Genomic DNA, 21558 nt, shown 5'->3' with positions numbered 1-21558 from the left:
CAAGTGAAAATTTAAGTGTACCTCATGCTCTGGATACCTCATCTGTGTACAAGATTTGCAGTATGCACAATTTTATCCAATAAATGTTACTGCACAGAAATAATGCTACACAATTGTTTTTTCTAATATTTATTTTTTCACCTGCAAACTGTAGCAAAACATGATCAGCTTTATTATGCAGACAGGTATCCCTCTAACATTAGAGATTTAGGCATGTATAAATAGAAGAGCTCTTAGGAAAGGAAAATGTTTTGAGAAATGAACAAACCTTCAATTTAACTTCATGACTTCCAATACCAATGGTTAAAATGATGCAGCTCATTCATTCCAAGAGATACAACAGCACCTTGAAGTGGCTGATCTATTCCCCAGTAACATTTTTCACATAACAATGTGTTAAAGTTACAAATACTGATATGCACAAATAGCTATTTTCTAAGAAAAATATGTACAGTACTGCAGCATAATGAATGTGGTATCTGCAATAACTTATTAGCCAATTTAATATACATGATACCGCTACTTTTTACCTGCCAGTTCACAGGTTCAAGGATGTTACCACAGCCCTCTGTTTTGCACGTTATTACCTGGTGGGGGGGTTGGTTTTCTTGGTGTTTTGTGTTGGGGTTTTTTTTTCTTTTTGAAATTTTTTAAAGGTACACAATGCAGGCTTTTATTTTTACTTCTTAAAGACTTCTTTTGTGTTTAAAGCTAATATCAGTGAAACAAGACAACAGTGCAAGAGGCGCAGAGATGTTATGTGACCACATAAGAGTTCTTTTGGGTAAAGTGTCTATAAGGCTATAAGAAAGGATTGGTTGATGAGCGTCCTGTTGGGAACTGTCCCGTTGGTGCACCAGCCTGGGGGAGAAGGACAGAACAAAAATAAGGCAAGTATTTAAGACTTTTTTTTTCATATTTCAAGTCATAAATGCAAAATATATAAAAAACAGAATAACCTACTGGGAAATATTTCTGGTTTATACTACAGTCTCTTGTTTGGTGCTTCTCTGAAGTTACATTACTATAAGAACACAATATCCAAGTATCTGTTTTGAATTGAACAGCCTTACAAATGCCATGTCATAATATTGACTTACAGTTAGGAGAGGCACATGCTGTCTTCCCTTATTTAAAGCAAGAAAATCCCGGTATTTTTGTACATCTCTAAATTAAGTGTTACAGGTTATGTTTCTTTGGACATAGAGAAGTTATTAACATCATGCAACAACTCACCATAAAAGGGTTACTAGGTACTCCAACAGCTGCAACTTGTCCAAAAGGAGTTACTACAGGCTTTGCTTGCCCAAATGCAGCAAAACCTGCTCCTTGAAAAGATAAGTGAAAAATATTAACAATAGTAAACAATCTTCAAAGAGCATCTTTGGTGCAGCTCTCACCCAAAAATAAGTGGAAGCTTGAACTGCGGACTCAGCAGGACTGATCCTACTTAAACATCACCACAAATATAAACCTCAAACATGGTGACTGAGCTTTTAGTTTATTTTCAACTGTTTGTAACTACTAACCCATTTCCAATTTTTACATATGCAATTTTTTCAATGTTGTTTTATCGTATATATTTAGGGAGAAAATACTTTGCACTTTTCTCTTGCCTGTGTTCCATCAAGTTAGAGAAAGTAATAATGTGTTGCAGGCATTCCAAAACAGCCCTTCTTGCCTAAAAATCCTTTAGGTCTGGGAATACTTACATTTTTAATACAAGATTATGGTAAAATTTCAGTTTTGTCATTGCACAGCTGCACACAGCCAAGTCAGAAAGCTCAGCTACAGAGCCAAAATAGTGTGGAAGCCCCTTATCAACATTAGCATCAAGTTCATGCAGAAATAAATACACATTCATTATTGCCAACTTATAGACAGATCATTTTTTTCCTGTTTCCATTTCAGACAGGATTATCTAAAACATGCAGACCTACCATTTGGCTGCTGAGCAAAAGCAGTCTGTTGAGGGAAAGCTGCCTGGGTCGGGAACGTGGGCTGCTGGAAGTTGCCACTGTAACTAGTAGGAAGACTGTAGGAAGCAGGAGTTCCAAATCCTGCAGGCATGCTCAAGGATGCAGTACCAAATGTTGCGGCTGATAGGCAAAAAATAACATTCAATTATTCACAAGAAATCACTTTTTCCATGAAACTAATTACTATAATGGCACATCAAAAGTCTCCTAATACCTCAGTGACCATACAAAAGTTTGGTTCAACTTCTACAGCCACTGAACTGATTTTTTCACTGGGATCACCACCACCTAGGTGTATAATTTACCTTTACAGTTTAAAAATGAATGGAGTCATACAAAATTCACTAGAACCAGCACATTCAGATACACTTTCTGAAGAAGAAATGTTTTTTGTTTTCTATGTTATCATATATTTCCCCCAGAGTTTTTTTTCTAGTAGAAGTCTGCACACATCAGAATCAAGCACATTAAGGCAGCCTAAGCCACTCTGTTTTTCTCCTTCTGAGAAAAGCATGACAGGATCTTTCTACTTCAAGCTGCGCTACAGGAGGTTACAAATCAGTAATAAAAAAACCAAAGCACCAAATCGAAGGGATACATGCATCCCCTTTCTTGATCCCATCCTTAATGGCATAAAGGAAATTCTCACCATGCACAATATTTGCACATAAAGTTCCTACTGCAAACCCTCTTATTGTGGAGGTAGCACTTAAAAAAAAAATCAAACAAACCAAAACTTTTCATCTGATTCTCTGCTGAACATTTCAAGTAAAGAACGCATAGGGATTTCCACATGTCTTCAGCAAATAAATAGGAGCACATTAGGTGCAAAAGAGTAGTAACAAAACCATTATTCAGTCTTTTGGGAGTTATTCTTGACAGGAGAAGTGTACAGAAGGATTTTTGGTACAAACCAGGTATTCTATGCTAGTTAGACAGGACTTCTCTTTTGAAATGTTACAAGTTAGATTTTACGCAAGCTCAACTGTTTAAAAAAGTTAATAACATTAATTTAATGAGTATAGCTTAACTAGCAGTTGAAAAAATTACCCCAAAAGTATTCAAGGGCAAGACATTATACATACATAAACTGCTGACAAAGTGCACACAAAACTGATGTACCTAACACTGTTCTCAAGTTACAGTGAGCAGAGGAGCTACTCAACAGTCAAACTTGCTAAAACACAAACAAAAGCACAACAAAATGATCAGTGACTGGGATATCCCAAAAGGCATCAAACTACTGTTGGCAGAAACTTCGAGTCACTCATTAGCATTACATTGTGACCATGGAGGAGGATATCAATAATGGTTTTGTTTTGGTTTCTCAACAGTTTGTCTCATGTATGCTCTTCTCTCCCTTTGTCCAGTTGCCAAATACCCACACCCATTCCATTTTAAAAAACAGAGTCTTCCAAAATTCTTGGTGCAGAGAACCAGATAGCTGTCAATAAGCTTTTACAAGCAAGAACAATTAGCCACAAGAAACTTGATACCAAATGTGGCCACCTACCAAAATGAGCCTGAGGAAATATGTGAGAGTGCATTGCTCCCGAGAGGCCTTATGGAAGCCACAAAGAGACCAGACAATGTCAAATCATTTATACACTCTTGAACAGTCATTTCTTAGTTATAAATATATATAGAGAGAAATACATGTATATGTACCAAACAATTCATTCATACCAGCAATAGATTAAACTAAAAAACACATTAGAAATAAACACTACAAATTAGATCTCCCATGTAATAACTTGAAAAGTTCATGCAGCAAGAAAACATAAAAGGACAAGCTACAGGCGACATCTTACATCTACTAATAACTATTATGTCCTGTCACCTAGTTCATAACATCAGGAAGGCTTCCAAAGGGCTGGAACCCCAGCAAGCCAAGGACGGCAGTTTAGAAGGTGGAAGGACAGAGTTGCCATGTTCAAAGAAATTTATCTAAAGAGGTAACAAATTTTTAATGGGGATTCAAAACAGCACAATTAGGAATGAGATTAAAGTAAGGGAAAAATATTTTTGGCATTAAATACCTGAACAAAAGGGACTGAAAACAGAATTAATTTTAGAAGAGAACAAAAATTTATCAACTCAGTTCTAACTCAGCCTGATCCATTTAATTCAGCCTACCTAAATCATTGAGTAAACCACAACTCAACAAAAAAGTGCACACACCTGGGATGTCCAGCTAATAGATAAAAGTGTTAAAATTTAGCAGTGACTCTGGAGAGGAAAATTAGCATAAGCTAGCAGCCATCTAAATCTAACTTCAGTGTTTTAAAGTAGTACAAGTTTGCTTTTTTAAAAAGTGATTAAGTTTTCCCTATGGAATTGAGATTTTACAGACCAGTGCAAAGATGAAACATGCTTTACAAAAAAGAATACCAATATACTGGGTAAGTGGACAGTTGAGGAGCCAACAGCCCCAGAGCCTTGTCTTTCCTGGTTGCAGCTCTGGCTCTTTGGCTTTGAGAGCTTTCAGCACTTTGAAATAAAGACATAAATTTAAAAAGGGGGTTTATTACCATGCTAGCTGCAGGGCTTTCAAGATCCCTGATTTCAGGGCAACCTTCTATAAAGCATGTTTCAAAGCCAAGGTTATAGTCTTGGAAGTTACCCAACTGGTAAAACACAAACTACAAATAGGCAGAGCTCAAACACATCATTTTGACATTTTTCATGACCACCATTTGAAGTCCTAGGATTGAGCCTTGACATTGAACAAATACACATGTCAAATAGACTAGAGACAGAAATACAGAAAGTATTTAAGAAACAAACTACACAGTTACATAACAAAAAGAGAATCAATGCAATTCTTGAAAAAGTTTCTCAAACACCTAATGGGTTTTTTCCTAACCTGTTGCTCCTCGGCTATTGGTCTGGAATGGATTTGTTGAAGGTGCCACTGGGGCAACAGGTGCAGCTACAAATGGATTTGTGGAAGGTGTTGCTGAAAGATTAAGAACATTTTTTTAAATAAGTATTTTAAAAACCATCAGCCAATGTGAATCACACAAATTTTATACAGCTTTTATACAGAGATACAGAAATATCTAAAATTACACGAAATTATTAGGAATTTATAATGAAATGCACGTCAAATTAAGTGTTTTAAGAGTAGAACTTTTTTGGCACCCTTTAGTAACTTCAGTATTAGTAGTGTCAAAGAACAGCACTATCAAATAAAAATTAGTATGTAGTTTTCTTACAGTCCACAAAGGGTGTCAGCAACACTTAAATACCTCCAAATGGAGCAGGCACACTCGAAGATGCAGGCTGTGTCTGTGCAGTAGCAGCCACAGGTACTGTTCCAAAAGCATTGCTGGAAAAAATTCATAGAATTCCTTCAGTGAAGTCATGACTGCTTGTTTAACAACTAAATACAATTTAAACTGTTGCTGGCATGTAGAAGAAAGGGGATGAACTCTCCTGTGCAGTTTGCAGGCTGCAATACTCCTCACTGATGCTACAAACCAACAGCAGGAGAAGGAATAATGAGCAAAGCCCAACAGCATAAAGGTTGCAAAGCAGAAGCCTTAGGGGCATTTGCAATACCAAACAGCCAAGAGGTGTTTGGTATTTCTTACTTCAATGATCTAAAAAAGAAGTGGGTGGCACTATTTACATTAAAAATACCTTTTTTTCAGGGATGATGATATGCTTTTGAGTATGCATTCGAGTATACTGTGTAGGAAAGTTTAGTATGTAATGACTAGAAAGGTGCAGAGAACATTCTGCTGATAGCATTCTTAATTTTGTCTTACCCTATCAATCAGTACTGCTATTATCTAAAACAAAGGACTCGGTTTCAGCAGTACCTCTAAACTCATTTCCCCATTCAGATGAGAAACAAACAGATTTGAGAAATGACCTCGAGCTACTTTTGTGCACATTGCTGAAGTCAATGCAGACACGGAGCAGCTTTTCCCACAGTACCTGCTGACGTTACTGGTGGCAGTGTAGGCATTACTAGAGCTGGCTGTGGAGCTGAACACGCTGTCCAGCTCGGCCAGAGCCGCGTACTTGTCTGAAGATGCACTTGATTGATTAGGGGCTGACAGTGCAGGACCTGCTGATGCTGACACTGCTGTACTGAAGCCACTTCCTTGCTCACTCCCACCTAGAAAGAACAAGCCAAACTCAAAGGAATGAAGATGGTTTCACTTTGTCCTGCTGACAGAAATAAGTCAAAGTCAATGGACAGTTTCAGACTTAAAAATTACATGTGCACTAGAGCACACAGGAAAAAGTATTTAACAAGCCATTAGTTATTAGCAAAATGTCATGATTCCATAGATATTCTGCAGCTCAAAGAGTCTCTGGTTTCCCTGGAAAAATAATTCATCATCATCAACAAGAAAATTTAACCGAACACCTAGCTTCAAATAATCCACTTCAGGGCAAAGCTCTACACTACAAAACTTACCATCTGAGAAGCTGAATAACTAGCTTTTTCTCCTTAACTTAAAATCAACTGTATCCAAGCATCACTGCTATTATTTTATAAAAAACTAAAGCCCAACCATTTTGTAGCAGAGAGTAGAAAGCTATTCTGGCAGCTCTCTGCAACAACTGCAGCTCTCCACTCAAGAACCTTCACTCTAGGTTTTAGTACAAATATAAGATACGTATTTCTATTTTTTATGTTATTGCAGCAATGATTATTTAAATACTTCAAATTACATTTCTTCATCTTGATGGGAAGTAGATTTGTAAAAAGCAGTCTTATGATGACATCCTTCTGGAAAGATGTTACCCTTAAAAGTTACATCTTGCACATTAGGAGTATAATGACATGAAAGTCTACTGATCATTTAGAGAAAGGACATTTTGAAATCCAGTTACTATTTTGACAATCAAAGCCATTCTTGTGGTAACTCTACACACAGAGAATAAACATGTCAAAGAATGAAGTTTAATACCTTGCCCTGCACTGAAGATATTATCTAAGTTAGCAAGAGCTGCGTATTTGTCAGCTGACTGGAGATTCAGCTTATTCACTGCAGCTTTACTGGCTGCAGTTGCTGTGGCGTTGCTCTGAGAAGCATTGAAGGCTCCAAAATCGGCACTGGAGGATTTGGGGAAGTTATCAAAGTGAGCAAAGTTAGCATTCACTGATCCAGCACTTCCACCTGTAACAAATTAAGTTAAACATGATCAATATCCCACAATTAGAGAAGGTTTCTCCACCTGTAACTGGTGGCACATTAACCCCCAGTTTGTAGTTTCCTGAGACAACATGTTTCCCTGCCCCATCCCACATATTCAAGAATGTTTCCCATTTCCTTCAAAGTTCACTAGGTCATCAGAAAAAAAAAATCATACATTTTTTGGTCTTCAGATCAGGGACAAAGTCCCCAAACTTCAACAGCTTAAATCACGGCCATAATTTGATCTTGAAAACTATGTGCTATTAGCTGTTAAAAGTGATTTCAACAATAATATTTTTCTAGAAAAAGCAGTGTATGTCTCAATCTTTAATATTCAAAATCCAGAGACTTCATTTTCCTGCCACATGTGGCTAATGAATAGCTACCATATGCATTTACTTAATGGTTCAATGGTTAACCATTTCAGATGTCAGTCATCATCCTAAGCAAAAAAAGTGCCTAGAAATCTATGAGCAGTATGGTTTCATGCCAAGGTTTAGATAGTTTGGTTCTCTGTTCTCCAGAGTATTTTTAGACCACACCCAATCAGGAAAGAGGTGATGGAGAAGACACACAACGCTCTTTTATACCAACTCTCCACTGACATCAGAGATACATAAATCAGTTTCAGAAATCTGATATGGGTCCACACAACTGAACTTTAAATCAAATATTAAACCATGAGCTTCCAACTCTTCAGTGTCCAGACAATTTAATCTAGGGAGGTCATGTACCTAAAATTACATGGGTTGTTCCATTAAGTGTAACATGTTTTACAACAGGTAGTTGATGACTGCACTCATACTACAGAACACATGACTTTCTAATAGCATAATCAACAAGTTACAACATATGCAACAGTAGGAATGGGAGTGCTATACTACAATGGCATAAAATGAAGCAAGCTGAGTTTTCCACTGCGTGGAACTTACTGTGTACAGCCTGGAGAGGAAAAGCTGAAGTAAATTCACCAAAACTGCAGCTAGATGAAAGCGTTCTGAACGCTGGACAGCCAGAAATTGTGTGTGGGTTAAAGTTAACATAAGAAGGGAGAAAGAAAATTTGAAAAAAAAGTTTAAAACAACACCACACTCAAAAGAAAAAAAAAAGGAAAAGAAAGTCAGTCAGCCAAAGATCTAGACAAGCAGCAAGTGTAAGCTCAAGCAGAAGTCCTAAAGCATGATCAAATTAAAGGAAAGCAAAATAAATCTTAGCAATAGGCTCTACACATGAAGTCAAACATACTGAAGTGTGTGCATATGTTATACATACACAGAGACACACACTTTTTGGTACTGTGACATGCTTTTGGGTCTACTGAAACAGAAGAGTCAATTCAATATTCATCAAAAGCAGTATGGTTTACTCTTTTCATAGTTATTTCAAGTGTAGAGCTAACAAACACATAGTGCCATAAATCAGACTTATGAGCAGCATTAAGGGAAAAAAAACCAACAACAAACAGAAGGAATTCATTTTGAGTTTCCCCAGAGCTTCAGATGGCTTGCTCGCATTAAAGCAGGCAGATGCAAGAAAAACTCAACTTCAATACCTTCCAACATAAATGTAAGGATTATTTCAATTAAGGATTACTCAAAAGTGCTAGGAGTTCTACCTGTATTTTGGGGCTGAAAAGGAAACTGACTTGCTGTGGGGAAACCTCCAAAATTACTCGAGCCACTAGGCTGTCCAAATGCATCAAAGTTTGCAAAACCTGCATTTGCAGAGTTCTGCGCTGTAAATCGCAAAGGAACAAACATGTTAATGGATATGGGAAATAAACACAAAAACAGATGTATTAACTGAACTCATGGTCATGACAGTCTCCCAGTCGTATGTCCTGCCACGTGCTTGCTTTTTACATGAAAAAAATTATACATGCTATTCTACAATTGAAAGTTGTCTTTGAACAAGCTTTCACAAGTCACCTTCACAGAGCTGCTCCAGTTAATGCTACTTCTGCCCTCCTCACACATCCTGCTACTCACAAATGACCTGATGAAGTCCACTTCTGCTTAACCCTGGAGTGTTTGCAGTGGTGGCTGCTCAAGGGAAAACAGCCATAAAGTGCAGAACACCAGATATATACTTGTGGAACCCTAAATGCTAGTTTTCAAAACTAAAATATGTGGGATAAGTGAACAAAAATTAGAAGGTATTCTTGTAACATATGGACAATTCAAATTTTTCATACACCAAGTGCTTCTCCCTTAGGTGAATTTACTTTGGCACCATTTGAAGAGTTTTGGCTAGGTTTATAAATTTATCTAACTGGAAAAATCAGTCTTTAAAAAAAAAAACTAAATCAGAGTACAGAAATATGGAAATCAAATACAGAATATGGAAAATCAAATAGATAGCATTCATACAGTGTATCCACAAAATAAAATACAAGGGAATTTTAAACAGAATTTCAGTTTTCGCCTTCCTTTTGTGCCATACCATAGGAGAAAAAAAAAGTTAACACTAATGTGATTTCCAACAGCTGGACATTCAAGCATCTACAGCCACAGGAATTGCACGCCTAACAGATTAGCTCCACAGAAAATCTTAAACTCTATTAAAACAAGAAAGGAAAAAAATGTTTTTAATCAAATGCAAATCCAACCTCTTTATATAGGTAACTTGAGTTACTATCTAAAGAAAGCCCATAAAACACCTTCTGAAATATCAGATGGCAATACATTATATTTTTAGGTCAGAATTTCTTTATTCTAGAGGAATTCTGAGGATGAAGAATACACAAAAAGAATAAATTATGCTGATTGCTTTAGTACCATTACTTAATAGTCAGATAGCGCTAATAAAAATTGGCATTATTTCACTTAATGTCTATTTAAAAAAGCATCTGCACTATATATTTATAAGCCAAAAGAACATTCTAATACAAACCAGTGCATTCCACAATACTGCTACGATGCACGAAGTGCTGACATTTTCCTTCACAGAGGACACTGGGAGAGAGGGGTGAGGCCTGTCTGGACTTGATATCACTTTTCATGAAAAGTGTGCACATGCATTAGGTTTACAGGGCAAGGTTCTGGTAGCAGGGAGTGGCAGGGGTGGTCCCTGTGAGGAGAGCTCAGAAGCTGCTCCCATTTCTGAGCTTCAGAGGGCTCCAGAACAGTCCTGTTCTGCCCAAACCCAAGTCCATCAGCAATGCTGGAGGCACTTCTGTGGCAATGTATTTAAGAAAGGTTAAAAGCAACTGTGCAGCAGCTGTGAGAGAGAGGAGTGACAATAATGCAAGAGAGAACACTGCAGACACCAAGGTCAGCTAAGAGGGAGGGAAGGACGTGTTCCAGGCACTGGAGAAGGTTCTCCAGTGGCCAATGGAGAAGACCATGGAGAAGAAGGCTGTCCCCTCCGCAGTCCACAGACACACACTGTGAACACACATCCATGTGCGGCCTGAGCAGAACCCCCACCAGAGCAGGCAGGGAGGTCTGGAGGAAACTGGAGCCTGTGGAATGCCCCTGCTGGAAAGGCTCCTGGCAGGAGCTGTGACCCTGCCTGAGAGACTGTATCCCATAGAGCGGAGCTATGCTGGAGCAGTTCTTGCAGAACTCAAACCCATGAAAAGGGCCCACATTGAAAGAGGTTAGAGGAGGACCATATCCCACTGCAGGAGGTAGCAGTGACCAAGATGAAATATTCTGAACTAACTGCAACCCTCAATCCCCATTCCCCTCAGGAGGAGGAGCTACAACACTCAGGAGTGAAATTAAACCTGAAATAAGGGGTGAAGGTGGTTATGGTTTTGGTTTTTTGATTTTTTACTATCTACTCTACTATTAATTGTCAATAAACTAAGTTAATCTTCCCCAAGTCAAGTCTGTTTTGCCTCTGACAGTAACTTTCTCTTGACTCATCAGCTTTTTCATATTTTCTCCCCCTACCCTGCTGAGGAGGAGAGTGAAAACATAGCTTGGTGGGCACTTGGTAGCCAGGCAAGGTCAACCCACCACATGACATTCAACAAAAAAAAGTATCAAAGAAAAAGCAAAATCTTACAAAGTTATTTTCACTTTGGAGTGTGTAAGGAGAAAAAGTTGGCACAAATAGATGAAAAATTACTTCTATTTTTGTATCATCTGTATTGGTTCAAATAGCATTTTGCAGACTGCAACTCCAAATTCCACAGTTTGAGTTATTTTACATTACAAACCAGAAGCTCCTCAAGAGGAATTAAGAATTCAATTGCACCTTGCTTTAAAATGAAAGTGAGGCTTTCATCCTGATGTATTAATTGGATAGGGATACTGAGAGAATGATGTTTAGCTGTCCAAATAGGATTAAGCACATAAACATCACTCAGAATTATAGCAAAATTATTCCTTTTAACGACTCACACAAACAGAACACTATGTCAAGAATCTTAAATGAATTATCTTTTAGGTCTAGATTAAAAACTGGAGTATACTGCATTACAGGACATTTCATTTTACAGCACCAGTTGACACTTGCAAATGGGCCCATGTTCAACCAGCAGACCTGTGAAGATCCTTCAGCAGTGTATCAGATGTTAATCTTGCTTTATTTTATGCAGTAAATTTTAAACCTATATAAATGTGGCACAAAGGTGAAGATCAGGTAAGACTTGTACTCTCCTGTACCTGAACAAGATGTAGATTGGCAACTCCAAAATTCAGTTCTCCATCCAAAAACCCAAGAACAGTCCAAGTAAGAAAGGAACTGCAGTAAACTGCAGACTGGTGTGGATTTACAGCTGCTGTTGAGACTGCAAATCAATGACGCAGTGCAAAAGCCAGATGCCTAAAGCCAGCTCAAGTACGACAGTATCAGGCCTGGCAATGCAGTCTGCTCTGTGAGGTTTGCACTACCAGGAGGGCAATAATGGCATGAAACACTGTAACAAACAAAATAAACTAAAGTCCACATATATCCAAAGACGAATATAATTCTCTAGAATAACTATGTTGTACTATTTTGTTTCTTCTAGATAATGTCTCTTCTCCCATGTTTCTGTGGTAAGAGCTGTGCTGTGTCACTACACCTTTTTAAAATCTTTTATGCAGGTCTTCCACTCCATTAGTCTACAGGAAATCTACATGCCAAAAAATTTAATCTTTGTTGCTATTACCAGTCTGTGAACTACAGACAGAATAGTTATGCACCATCTTTAAAACACCGTAATTTTGCAGAAATTATGGAACTTTGTAAATTAAATACAGAAAGTAAATGTAAGGTCAGCATGTTTGCCCTTCAATAAGCAACAATGTCCTGAGCCAGCTCAGTGCATTAAAAAACTTGGAAAACAGGAATGTATCAAAAGTCACAGTTCCTGTCTGATTTTCAAGTTTTACACTTAGACTTTACAGATTACAGCACAAGTTTGTTCATATTTTCATATCAGCTGCTGCACTCAACTGTGCTTTAGTAACAGAAACAGTAACTTCTACTGAGTGATCTGAAGTCTGCTGGTGCTCTGCAGTGATTTCTTTAGTTAACCATAGTGTACTTGAAGGGAAAAAGCAAAGTCCATTCGCTGTAGGGATAGCTAAAACCAAGGCACCAGAACATAAATCTTGAGAGAGTAGTGCAAGTTCTTCCATCCTTTGCTGCAGTGTGCAATTACTAACAGAAATTATATGTTTATACAACTCCTTAATGAGCATTTCAAACTCATTTTTGCCAAAGCTGGCAGAGTGATTAACCCTCCCTGTGTCCAAAAGGAAGAGTCTTAACATTTTTTTATTTATTTCATTAACACTATCCTGTAAGTTACTGCACAGAACAAGCCTTAGGAGCATTTTACCCTGGGCAAGTCAGAAAATATCTTCAGGTAACAAGTCTGCAATACACATTCAGCTACTGCACACTCAGAATCAGGCTTCTGTCTTCAAGAAACTGCCTGAAACTGTTCTGGGTTCTAAAATTTATGGAAAGAAGTCATGGGAATTACCACAATAGTTATTGAAACAGAAAACTAGTCAGTAGAGCTGAGTATTTCTCTCCATTTATATTTTCAGCTCTTCTTCCAACAAGAAATTAACAGACTCTTTCACAAGATTATATTTATTCTAGAGCATTCATACAACATTTTATCCTTCTAAAAATTACCCAGCAGAGATGCAATGGAATTTAACCTAGATTGAAATAGTGCTTTAATGGAATTTTCATGTCCTAAAATCCAGAAAGAATAAGTAAGTGTATATAAATAATCATTCAGCAACAAGTTTGGAAAGAAGTTATTAAAAAGAATTATCTGCAGCCTCTTCAGTAACTGTGTACAACACTGGCCAGTCAGCACTAGTTCTCCCAGTTAAAACATACCTCCAAAAAGATGATTAACATGAAATCTATTTTAAGGATTTTACAAACTACACAGAATAAAAATTGCTGTTGCAGTGTTACTGAACTCAACCAATTATTTCACAACATTTGGTTTTGAAAGTTAACTTTGATAAATCCTTGGTATTTTGCTCAGTTCCTCAGGTGTGAATCTTTGGTCCCGTCCATCACACTTTCTCTTGGCTGTTAACAGCTTCGGGACTGATTTGCAAGAAATCTCCCTTATTCTTGGTAGCCTAGCAGCCCCTCAGTTTCTCTCAGAAAAAACTCGATGTAAAGCCCTTACAGACCAAGCAGGCAAAGGTACTTTCCCACAATTACAACACAAGTTAGCAGCAATAAACTTCAGTGACCACAGAATCAAGTTTCTCTTTAGGACAGACTTCTATGGCTCTAGATCTATGGCTGAAAAAAACCCCTGAGGGCTCAATATCTTTTACTGAAGTAATTCCCTAAGAATTCAAGGCCTCCTCAGTCAATATACACATTCAAGGCTCACTTATTCTTCCTGAAACTACAGAACACTATCCACATGGGTAGTACTCAGTTTTCAGAGAGACACACAAAAGAGGAGGTCACTAAACTGAGGAAGCCTTTTTTTCTTTTGACAGATTGGCAGTTTTTATCAATGCATGTGAGCTCCTTTAAGTCTCTGTATCTGCTTGCTTTCTGTGAATGCTCTTCCTAATAATTTTCAGAAAGAAAACTGAAGGTCTAATATCACTTTCCCAACATTTTGTTACTCATCCTCTCACTTTCTCCCCCAAAGACTTTGAAGCTTAGTAGTAGGCAGAAACAGTCTACTCATACATATCCTAGAAAATAGCTATAGCAACTCCCACTTCGAAAAGCAGAATTGTCATTCTTTGTGTCTTCAACCTTTCTTTTAAAGCCTTAAAAGAAATCTCAAGCAACACAGCATTAAGGCACAGAGATTACATACACCTCATGAAGTCTAATCCAAACCCATCAAAATTAAAACTACATTTTATACATTGAAAAGGGATACACCGGTCCCAGTACCTACCTGTACGACTGTTGAAGTGTGCAAAATTAGCAAAATTTGCTGTAGCAGTTGGCTGAGGAGGAGCAGCAGCAAAGATATCTGAGCCAAGGTCACTGAGGAGGTCAAATTGTTTCTTTTCTTGTTGCTGCTGTCCTTGAGATCGAACTACAACAGGAGACTACAAACAACATTTCAATTAGCAAGTACAAAAAGTTGGTATTTTACCAAAAACTGACATTTGCAAAGTACTAGAAGGATTGGCCAAACATATTTCTTTAAAAGGACATTTATTCCTAAAGTTTAAAATGCTGTACACAGCACAGACCCTTCTCCTATAGTATCAGGAAGACTATCTAGTTATGCTACTAACTGTGGCTTTTAAAGGCACTCTGCAGCAGATTTTCATGGTTTAATAGGGCCTAGAAGGACAAAGTAGCAATATTAGTAACTTCATAATTATGTATTTAAAACTGCAAATACCGTACAAATACAAGCAATAAAACTGAATTTTACAATATGAAAAATAGTTGCTTACTACAGTCTGGAAAAAAATTTTAGCATTCAGTACAGTGAGAGAAAAATCGAAGAATTTCATAGCAAGGCTTCAAATTTCTACTGTCTGAGTCTCAAGAGGTCCATTCAAGAGTTGCTTGTATCCTGAAGGCAGTTTTCAAAACAAACTGTCTTCCCTCCAAAAATCGAAGTATATAGTGTGGTTTGGCTTTACATAAAGCACACAGATGCTCCCTGAAAGCCACTTGATGAAAGACAGTTTCAAATGCATAGGAAGTAATAATAAGCATGGAATGCTTACATCCATCCATCCATTCATTACTAATCTCTTGGTTAACAGAATCATTCCTTTTACTGTTTTCAAATAAAAAACAAACATGAAAACAACCACATTAGGTTCAGAGATATTTAAGCAAAAGATAATCATTATTAAACTTACCACACTAGAAATTCCTGCTTACTGAAAATAGCCATTAAAAACCCATTTGGTCAATAGGAACAAACTCAATTTAGTACCTAATCTGCAAACACTGTATACTTCAAAATACATAAAATAAAGCTGTCAATAGCAATCATATTCGTTCATACAGATCACCATAGTTGCTATAGCAAGAATTTTCTGTGTCACTAAAGAGGAAAACAAAATGCAGAGCAGTCCTGTCATTACTCACCTGGCTGGGCGTGCCCTTGTTTAAGTGCAGTGCAGGTGCAGCTTCTCCCAAGAGAGATTTGAGTGGCTTCACCTCAGGTGTGCTGCTTGTACTACTGGCAGAAGACCCCGATATGGACGCGTGGACCGAGGCCACCACCTTGGCCTGCTCTGGAGGGACATACCTACATTCAGGAAGAGCAAGTTTTTACAAGCTGAATATGAAAAGCTCCACTCAACATTTATAAGACTAAAGTGTGAGAACCAGTAGATCTCAGCTTTGCTGCTTTAACCACTGACCCTGCTGTAGATTCTGTCAGTAGTTTGCAAAATAACTATTCAAATATGCCAGATAGTTCTTTAAAAATGGACTGGAATTTAAAGTCATCAGTGCTTTTAGCACTTATTAAATACAAAGCACATATGTCTTTCCCATCCTAATAAAAGTCTGCTGCACTATTACTTTGCACTGTTGTTGACATCCCCTTAAGCCATTTCTGTTCCATCAATATGAACATTGAGAATTTTTTAGTTTGTCTTCTCCGCTTCCTGTAGGAGCTCTGAATAAAGTTCAGAAGTCCTTTTACTTTACAGAGCAGTGCAGTCCAGTCCAAAAAGCACACAACAAGAAAAGCACACTCCAGAAAGAGAGAAAACAGTCCATCTTCCCTTCTTGTCATAGAGGCAATCTTCATAATTGTAAAGGTATCTTACCATCTTTTCTTTTCATATTTTTCCTGTAGAAATTCCTTTACTTTCTGTGGATCCCTGAAGTCCGGAATTGCTGATGACCTATCATCAAATAGGCCTAGCCAAATCTGTTTGCACACCTTAAAAAAAAAAACAAAACAAAACACAACAACACAGATTCATCAGAGAAAATACCTTAATTCAAAACCTACTTAAGTTGACTATTATTAATACATAAAACCTCTAAAAACCTGTGTGGCTGCACAATTTATCACAGTCACAGAATATGCGGAGCTGGAAGGGACCCACAAGGATCACTGAGTCCAACCCTTAGCCCTGCACAGGACCATCCCCAAAAGTCACACCATGTGCCTCAGAGTATCATTCAAACACTTCTTGAACTCTGGCTTGGTGCTGTTGTATTTCAGACAGAGCTGGTTTAACAGCCTGGTGCACCATGTACTTGTCTAAATACTTGAAGTTGAAAGACCATCTGTCACAGCAGGGCACGCCAATCCTTGCATCCAATTTCACCACCCAGTAGTGCTTTTACAAAATATTTGTAGAATGTAAAATACAAAGCACCTGACTACTTCTTGTGATCTTTTAAGACTCTTCTACTTCACCTAATTCTACACATTCCCTTACCTGTACTTCAGGGTTTAAAATAAATTGTGTCAACAGATTTCATATGCCCTAAGCCCCAGATGGTAGATTTTAAAGGATCTGAGCTTTAGTATTTATACTTACAATTACTATTTGAGTACAGGAACTGCTTTTAAACAGCTTTTGTTACCATGATGCAGTTTCTACAATATCACATACATTTGTGAGAGAAGGAGTAATGGTACTCTTGCTCTGTTTCAGTTTTCTAATTGCAGCTGTGAGTGAGCAAAAGTTGAACCACTGGTAAAGTTCACAGTACATTCAAGCTTCAATCCATGACAATACCAAGAGAAAAGGGGTTCTCAAAATTAAAACAAGACGTATGAGTTTTAAACTAAAATGTTTTAAGCACTTCAGACTATTCTGCAAGCAACCTGAATATGCATCCAAAGGTAACACTCAACATTAGCTACTCTCAAAAATCAGTCTGCCATTGCAGAACAGGTTTCTTCCAGAGATGCAGAGTTGAAAAAGCTTTGGGTTTATGATGCATAACCTTTCTTCCCACACCCTTTCTGAAATAGTCTTGACCATCCCTCTTACATGGTTCCCACAAACATGCCCTCTATCCCTGCAAGTGACAGGTTTTCAACACTGTCCCCAGTGACCTTCAGGAGAAGCACATGCTCTATCAACCAAGAGCTGCATAAACACACTGCTCTGAAAGCTGGCAAATCAATGTAGAAGTTGTCATACTTCCACTTCATCATCTTCCCCAAACAGGTTTTCTTCTTTACCTGGCCAGGGACCACTAGTCAAATTAATAAATCTTATAGGTCATTTCACAGATTGCTCAGGATTAGAGATTAGACTGACATCATAACTATGTATTTCATACTCGATGCCTCAGTTTTATATAGCCTGACTGCATGTTCAACACTCCACAGTCCTTATCATCATCTACTGATAGAGACAAACAACAGGAAACACATCTAATGATCAAAAGATAGCTCTAAATTAGATATTTAAATACTCATCTAAAAATAAGATCAGTAGTTCCTACCTCACATAAACTCAGCTATTCCACATTCATTAGCAATTGTACTCCACAAAATGGTTAAGTTCAATGCACTGATCTGAGTTCTCAAAATTAAACAGTCATTTGCAATATGGTAATAGAGAAAATTAAATCTTAATAATCTCTTTAATACTTTTTCATATAAACTTAAAAATATGAACTTAGTCAAGAAAGCCACATGTCTGTTTTAAAATAAAAGCCAATAGCATGGCATGAATCACTGTTATAATGGTGCCAATCTTGCACATAAACACGCCTTTTCACTGACAAAATGTATGAAGTCAGAACATTTCAGTGTACAGCTTTAAACTTGCAGAGGATAATCTGAGGTGGGCCAGCAATAGTATTTCCATACTTAGATTTGTGAGTATAACTATAAAAGTAGCAGTCATATGATTGCCAGGAGGAAGAGAAGCCCTGCTTGTGGCTATTTACAGACTCTCGAGCAGCAGGAGGTGGTGGTGTCTAAACCTACACAGTCCCCTCACAACCTCATTTTCAGTATTGGGAGGAACATCAGGAAACACCAAAGAAAAGAAAACCTGCTTAATTTTGGACAAGCAGAAAGACAAGTGTTACACCAGCCCCTACTTATCCCACAACTAGCACAGTAACAGTCCGGGCTGTACCAGGATAAGCCATTTGCATCCAGCCTGAGATGTGCTAGCAAATGAAAGGAAAGGTCCTCCTCCCCACCCATATCAGCCATTCAATTACTCCTCCTATGGCCACCCAAAACAGATCAAAGAAACTCATCACAATTACCAGAGTACCACCAAAACCTGTAGATCAAAGCAACAATCAAACCACAACCCAGTCTTTGACCTTCCTCCCAGTCTTCTACTTCATCTTCACCCTGAAGTACCTAAGTATTCCAAGGGGAAAAGAGAACAAATGACATGAAAAACCCACCAGGTGTCAAAGTCTGAAGCCATGTTAACTATTACGGATGATCTCTCTGAGAAATCATAAAACAAGGTCCTGTGTGACTTTAGCTCAGTACGAGCTATGGAGCTATAGTAGGTAACAGTGCTATGAATATGCAAACAGGGACGGAGGAGGACTGTGCTGAGCACCTGTTAGTTTAAAATGATGCAAGTTTCTTAAAGGCATCTGCTCTTGCACTGCATTGCAATTTTTGCAAACCTTCGCAAAGCACGCTCCCAAAAGTGTTTCCTGGAGCAACTAGTTCTTTCTAAATACCTAACCACAAAAAGAAGTAACAACTGAAATATGCCTTAAGTCACTATTGCAATTTATTTAAACAAACTGCCAGGCACTCTTTATTGTTTCTCTGTTACCGGCAGCAGAGAAAACAGTTTTACTAAAGGACAACACACAACCACCAAGCAAGAGAACCTACCTCGCCACACCCGCTTCAGCAAGAAGTTCTCACCGTAGCAGAGTCTGACAGCAGGAGCCACACAAACCCAGCATAAAACATTTTCTACACTACATCAGAGATACAAATTAAATTTCACGTAGGGTATCTTTACCTAAACAGTTATTAGAGAAAGTAGAATTGCTTAAAAGTTCTTAAATATGGACAAGTCATAGAAGCCAAAAACAGACCACCATAAGAGATTAAAGTAGTTGGATTTGGATAGTGGGAATGATGAAAATGAACCATAAAACTGTGAGTGGGTATATACCATGAGTGGAATACAAAGGGGTAAATCACATACTCATAAGGGCATTTCAGATCATGTTTCTGCCAAAAAAGGATGGTTTTGTCTTCCGACTTCATCTTCGATGACCTTAAAGGTCTTTCCTAACTTACATAATTCTGACTTAAGTCCCTCAAAAGCCAAATTTTATAAAGCTTTAATATCACACAAGAAACCACTAAAAGGCCCAGTTTTGTCTCTCTCTGTATGAAGTACCACACAATGCTTTGAACATCAGCAGCCATTCCAAGCCAGCATTCAGAGCACAATAAAAGGCCCGTTGTGTTTCTCTGTTTGCTGGTGACCTGAGTGCTCTTTCTAGCTATACTTCTGTTACCATCATCTGACTTGACAGGGACCCACAACACTGCATTGATTATGCTTCAAGGGAGCCACAAAACACAATTTTCAACTACCTACAAAAACACAAATGGCAGTGCTGTGCAATGCCACAGGCTGAAATCAAAATTGAAAAATAAAATTGAAGAAACACTGTTGTCAGAGACAGAGCTCATATCATCATATAATTGTGTGGTTTTTAAATAGTTATCTTACCATAGTAATTTTAAAATAAGTCACTAACAGTCCCAAATCTTGTGCAAAGAAGTAATTTGCTGTGAGAAATTGTTTTTTCTGTATTTTTATTGATGAGGCCATCACATTTTGTTATTTCAAAACTATTTAAAAGTTACTCTTATGATAAAGATGAAGGACATTTATGCCACACAACTTCCAGTTTATGGTGGGGAACGATCACTCAGGATTTACATATTTGGTACCCTGATTACTCACCACTAATTCACCATCTGAATTTGACAGATACCAAGAGAGTAACTATGACTGAAAAAATATTTATTAGAAATACAGAAAAATCAGACTGGCAACCTAAGCTGCCAATTCTTCATCATGAGCTTCAGTTCTATGTTGTGTCCAGCCCGAGAGCTGCCCAGGCAGGACACCTGAACAAATCAGCCCAGTCCACAGCACGTGCTGACCCTTGCAGGACATGAGAGCAGGAAGTGCAAAAAGGCAGTAAAGGAAATACAAATCTGTACGAACCCAAGCTTTAAATGATCAGTTGCTCTACTAAAAACACACAGTTTTTTTCTTAGTTTTTTAATACAAACTCACTGTTTGGGGAAAAAAAGCCCAACAAAAACAACAACAAACAAGGAAGCAATTGTTGTCCATTTTTGCTTATTTTGAAAATGTATGCTTTGAGAAATTTGAACTTGATATCCCAAAGAGCATGTATTTCAAAAGACCTCTCTAAATACATCAGACTTGCAGAGCTCATACAAAAAATGCTATTGTCCAAGCTTCATGATACACTTTAAGCTTTATTTTACAGAATTACTAATTCCCTTGCTTTTACAAGTACTACAGAAAGTACCATGCCAACTCACCACACAGTTACACAACACTGCTCTTAAGGTATTGGGCCTAAAAATTCTATGACTTTCTGAAATTCTTCTACATTGCACCATCTCCCTGGGGATACTCTGGTTCAACCATTTAATATTAATATTGTTCTTTCTGCCACAACAGCACAAATAAGCCTCTTCTCAAAAGCTGTTCTTTCACCAAAAGCTCAGTTATACTCCTTTTGATAATCAAGGCTCTATCAAACAAAATGCTCTGCTTATAGCAGAAGAGCCTTACAAGCTGGAGCCAAGAGTAAACATTCAAGTTATGTGGAAGCCCCTAGAAACAGTGGAACATATCCAACAATCCATAACCATTGTCCACTGTCCCTGAAAAGTATAATTAGTCCATGTCCACTGGTTCACCAATGCAGCAGGGAAAAAAAAGGACAGCATTGAAGTAAGAATGATTAAGCGTCTGCAGCATTTGGGAGTCTACTTTTATTGACAGAAGCAATACTCCGAAGTTTTG

General features: G+C 37.9%; 1 protein-coding gene across 4 annotated transcripts in view; it reads right to left on the bottom strand.

Moving 5' to 3' along the window:
* Window positions 1-113: 113 nt before the first annotated feature.
* Window positions 114-21558, bottom strand: part of AGFG1 (ArfGAP with FG repeats 1) — a 35938-nt gene continuing 14493 nt past the window's right edge. The window contains exons 3-14 of one of the 4 annotated variants that reach the window (XM_071566166.1): window positions 16336-16451; window positions 15644-15806; window positions 14481-14637; window positions 8754-8873; window positions 6911-7120; window positions 5925-6108; window positions 5231-5310; window positions 4846-4938; window positions 3493-3540; window positions 1941-2099; window positions 1237-1328; window positions 114-861 (exon numbers count right to left, since the gene is read on the bottom strand). In XM_071566166.1, the coding sequence (XP_071422267.1) occupies window positions 802-861; window positions 1237-1328; window positions 1941-2099; window positions 3493-3540; window positions 4846-4938; window positions 5231-5310; window positions 5925-6108; window positions 6911-7120; window positions 8754-8873; window positions 14481-14637; window positions 15644-15806; window positions 16336-16451 (1482 nt within the window). In that variant the 3' untranslated portion in view covers window positions 114-801. The remainder of the gene's footprint in view (window positions 862-1236; window positions 1329-1940; window positions 2100-3492; window positions 3541-4845; window positions 4939-5230; window positions 5311-5924; window positions 6109-6910; window positions 7121-8753; window positions 8874-14480; window positions 14638-15643; window positions 15807-16335; window positions 16452-21558) is intronic. The other 3 variants (XM_071566167.1, XM_071566168.1, XM_071566169.1) reach the window with 3 other exon arrangements.

The sequence above is a fragment of the Pithys albifrons genome, chromosome 11 (genome assembly GCF_047495875.1).
Source record: "Pithys albifrons albifrons isolate INPA30051 chromosome 11, PitAlb_v1, whole genome shotgun sequence".
Taxonomy (NCBI): domain Eukaryota; kingdom Metazoa; phylum Chordata; class Aves; order Passeriformes; family Thamnophilidae; genus Pithys; species Pithys albifrons.
This window is presented reverse-complemented; position numbering and strand designations above follow the sequence as displayed.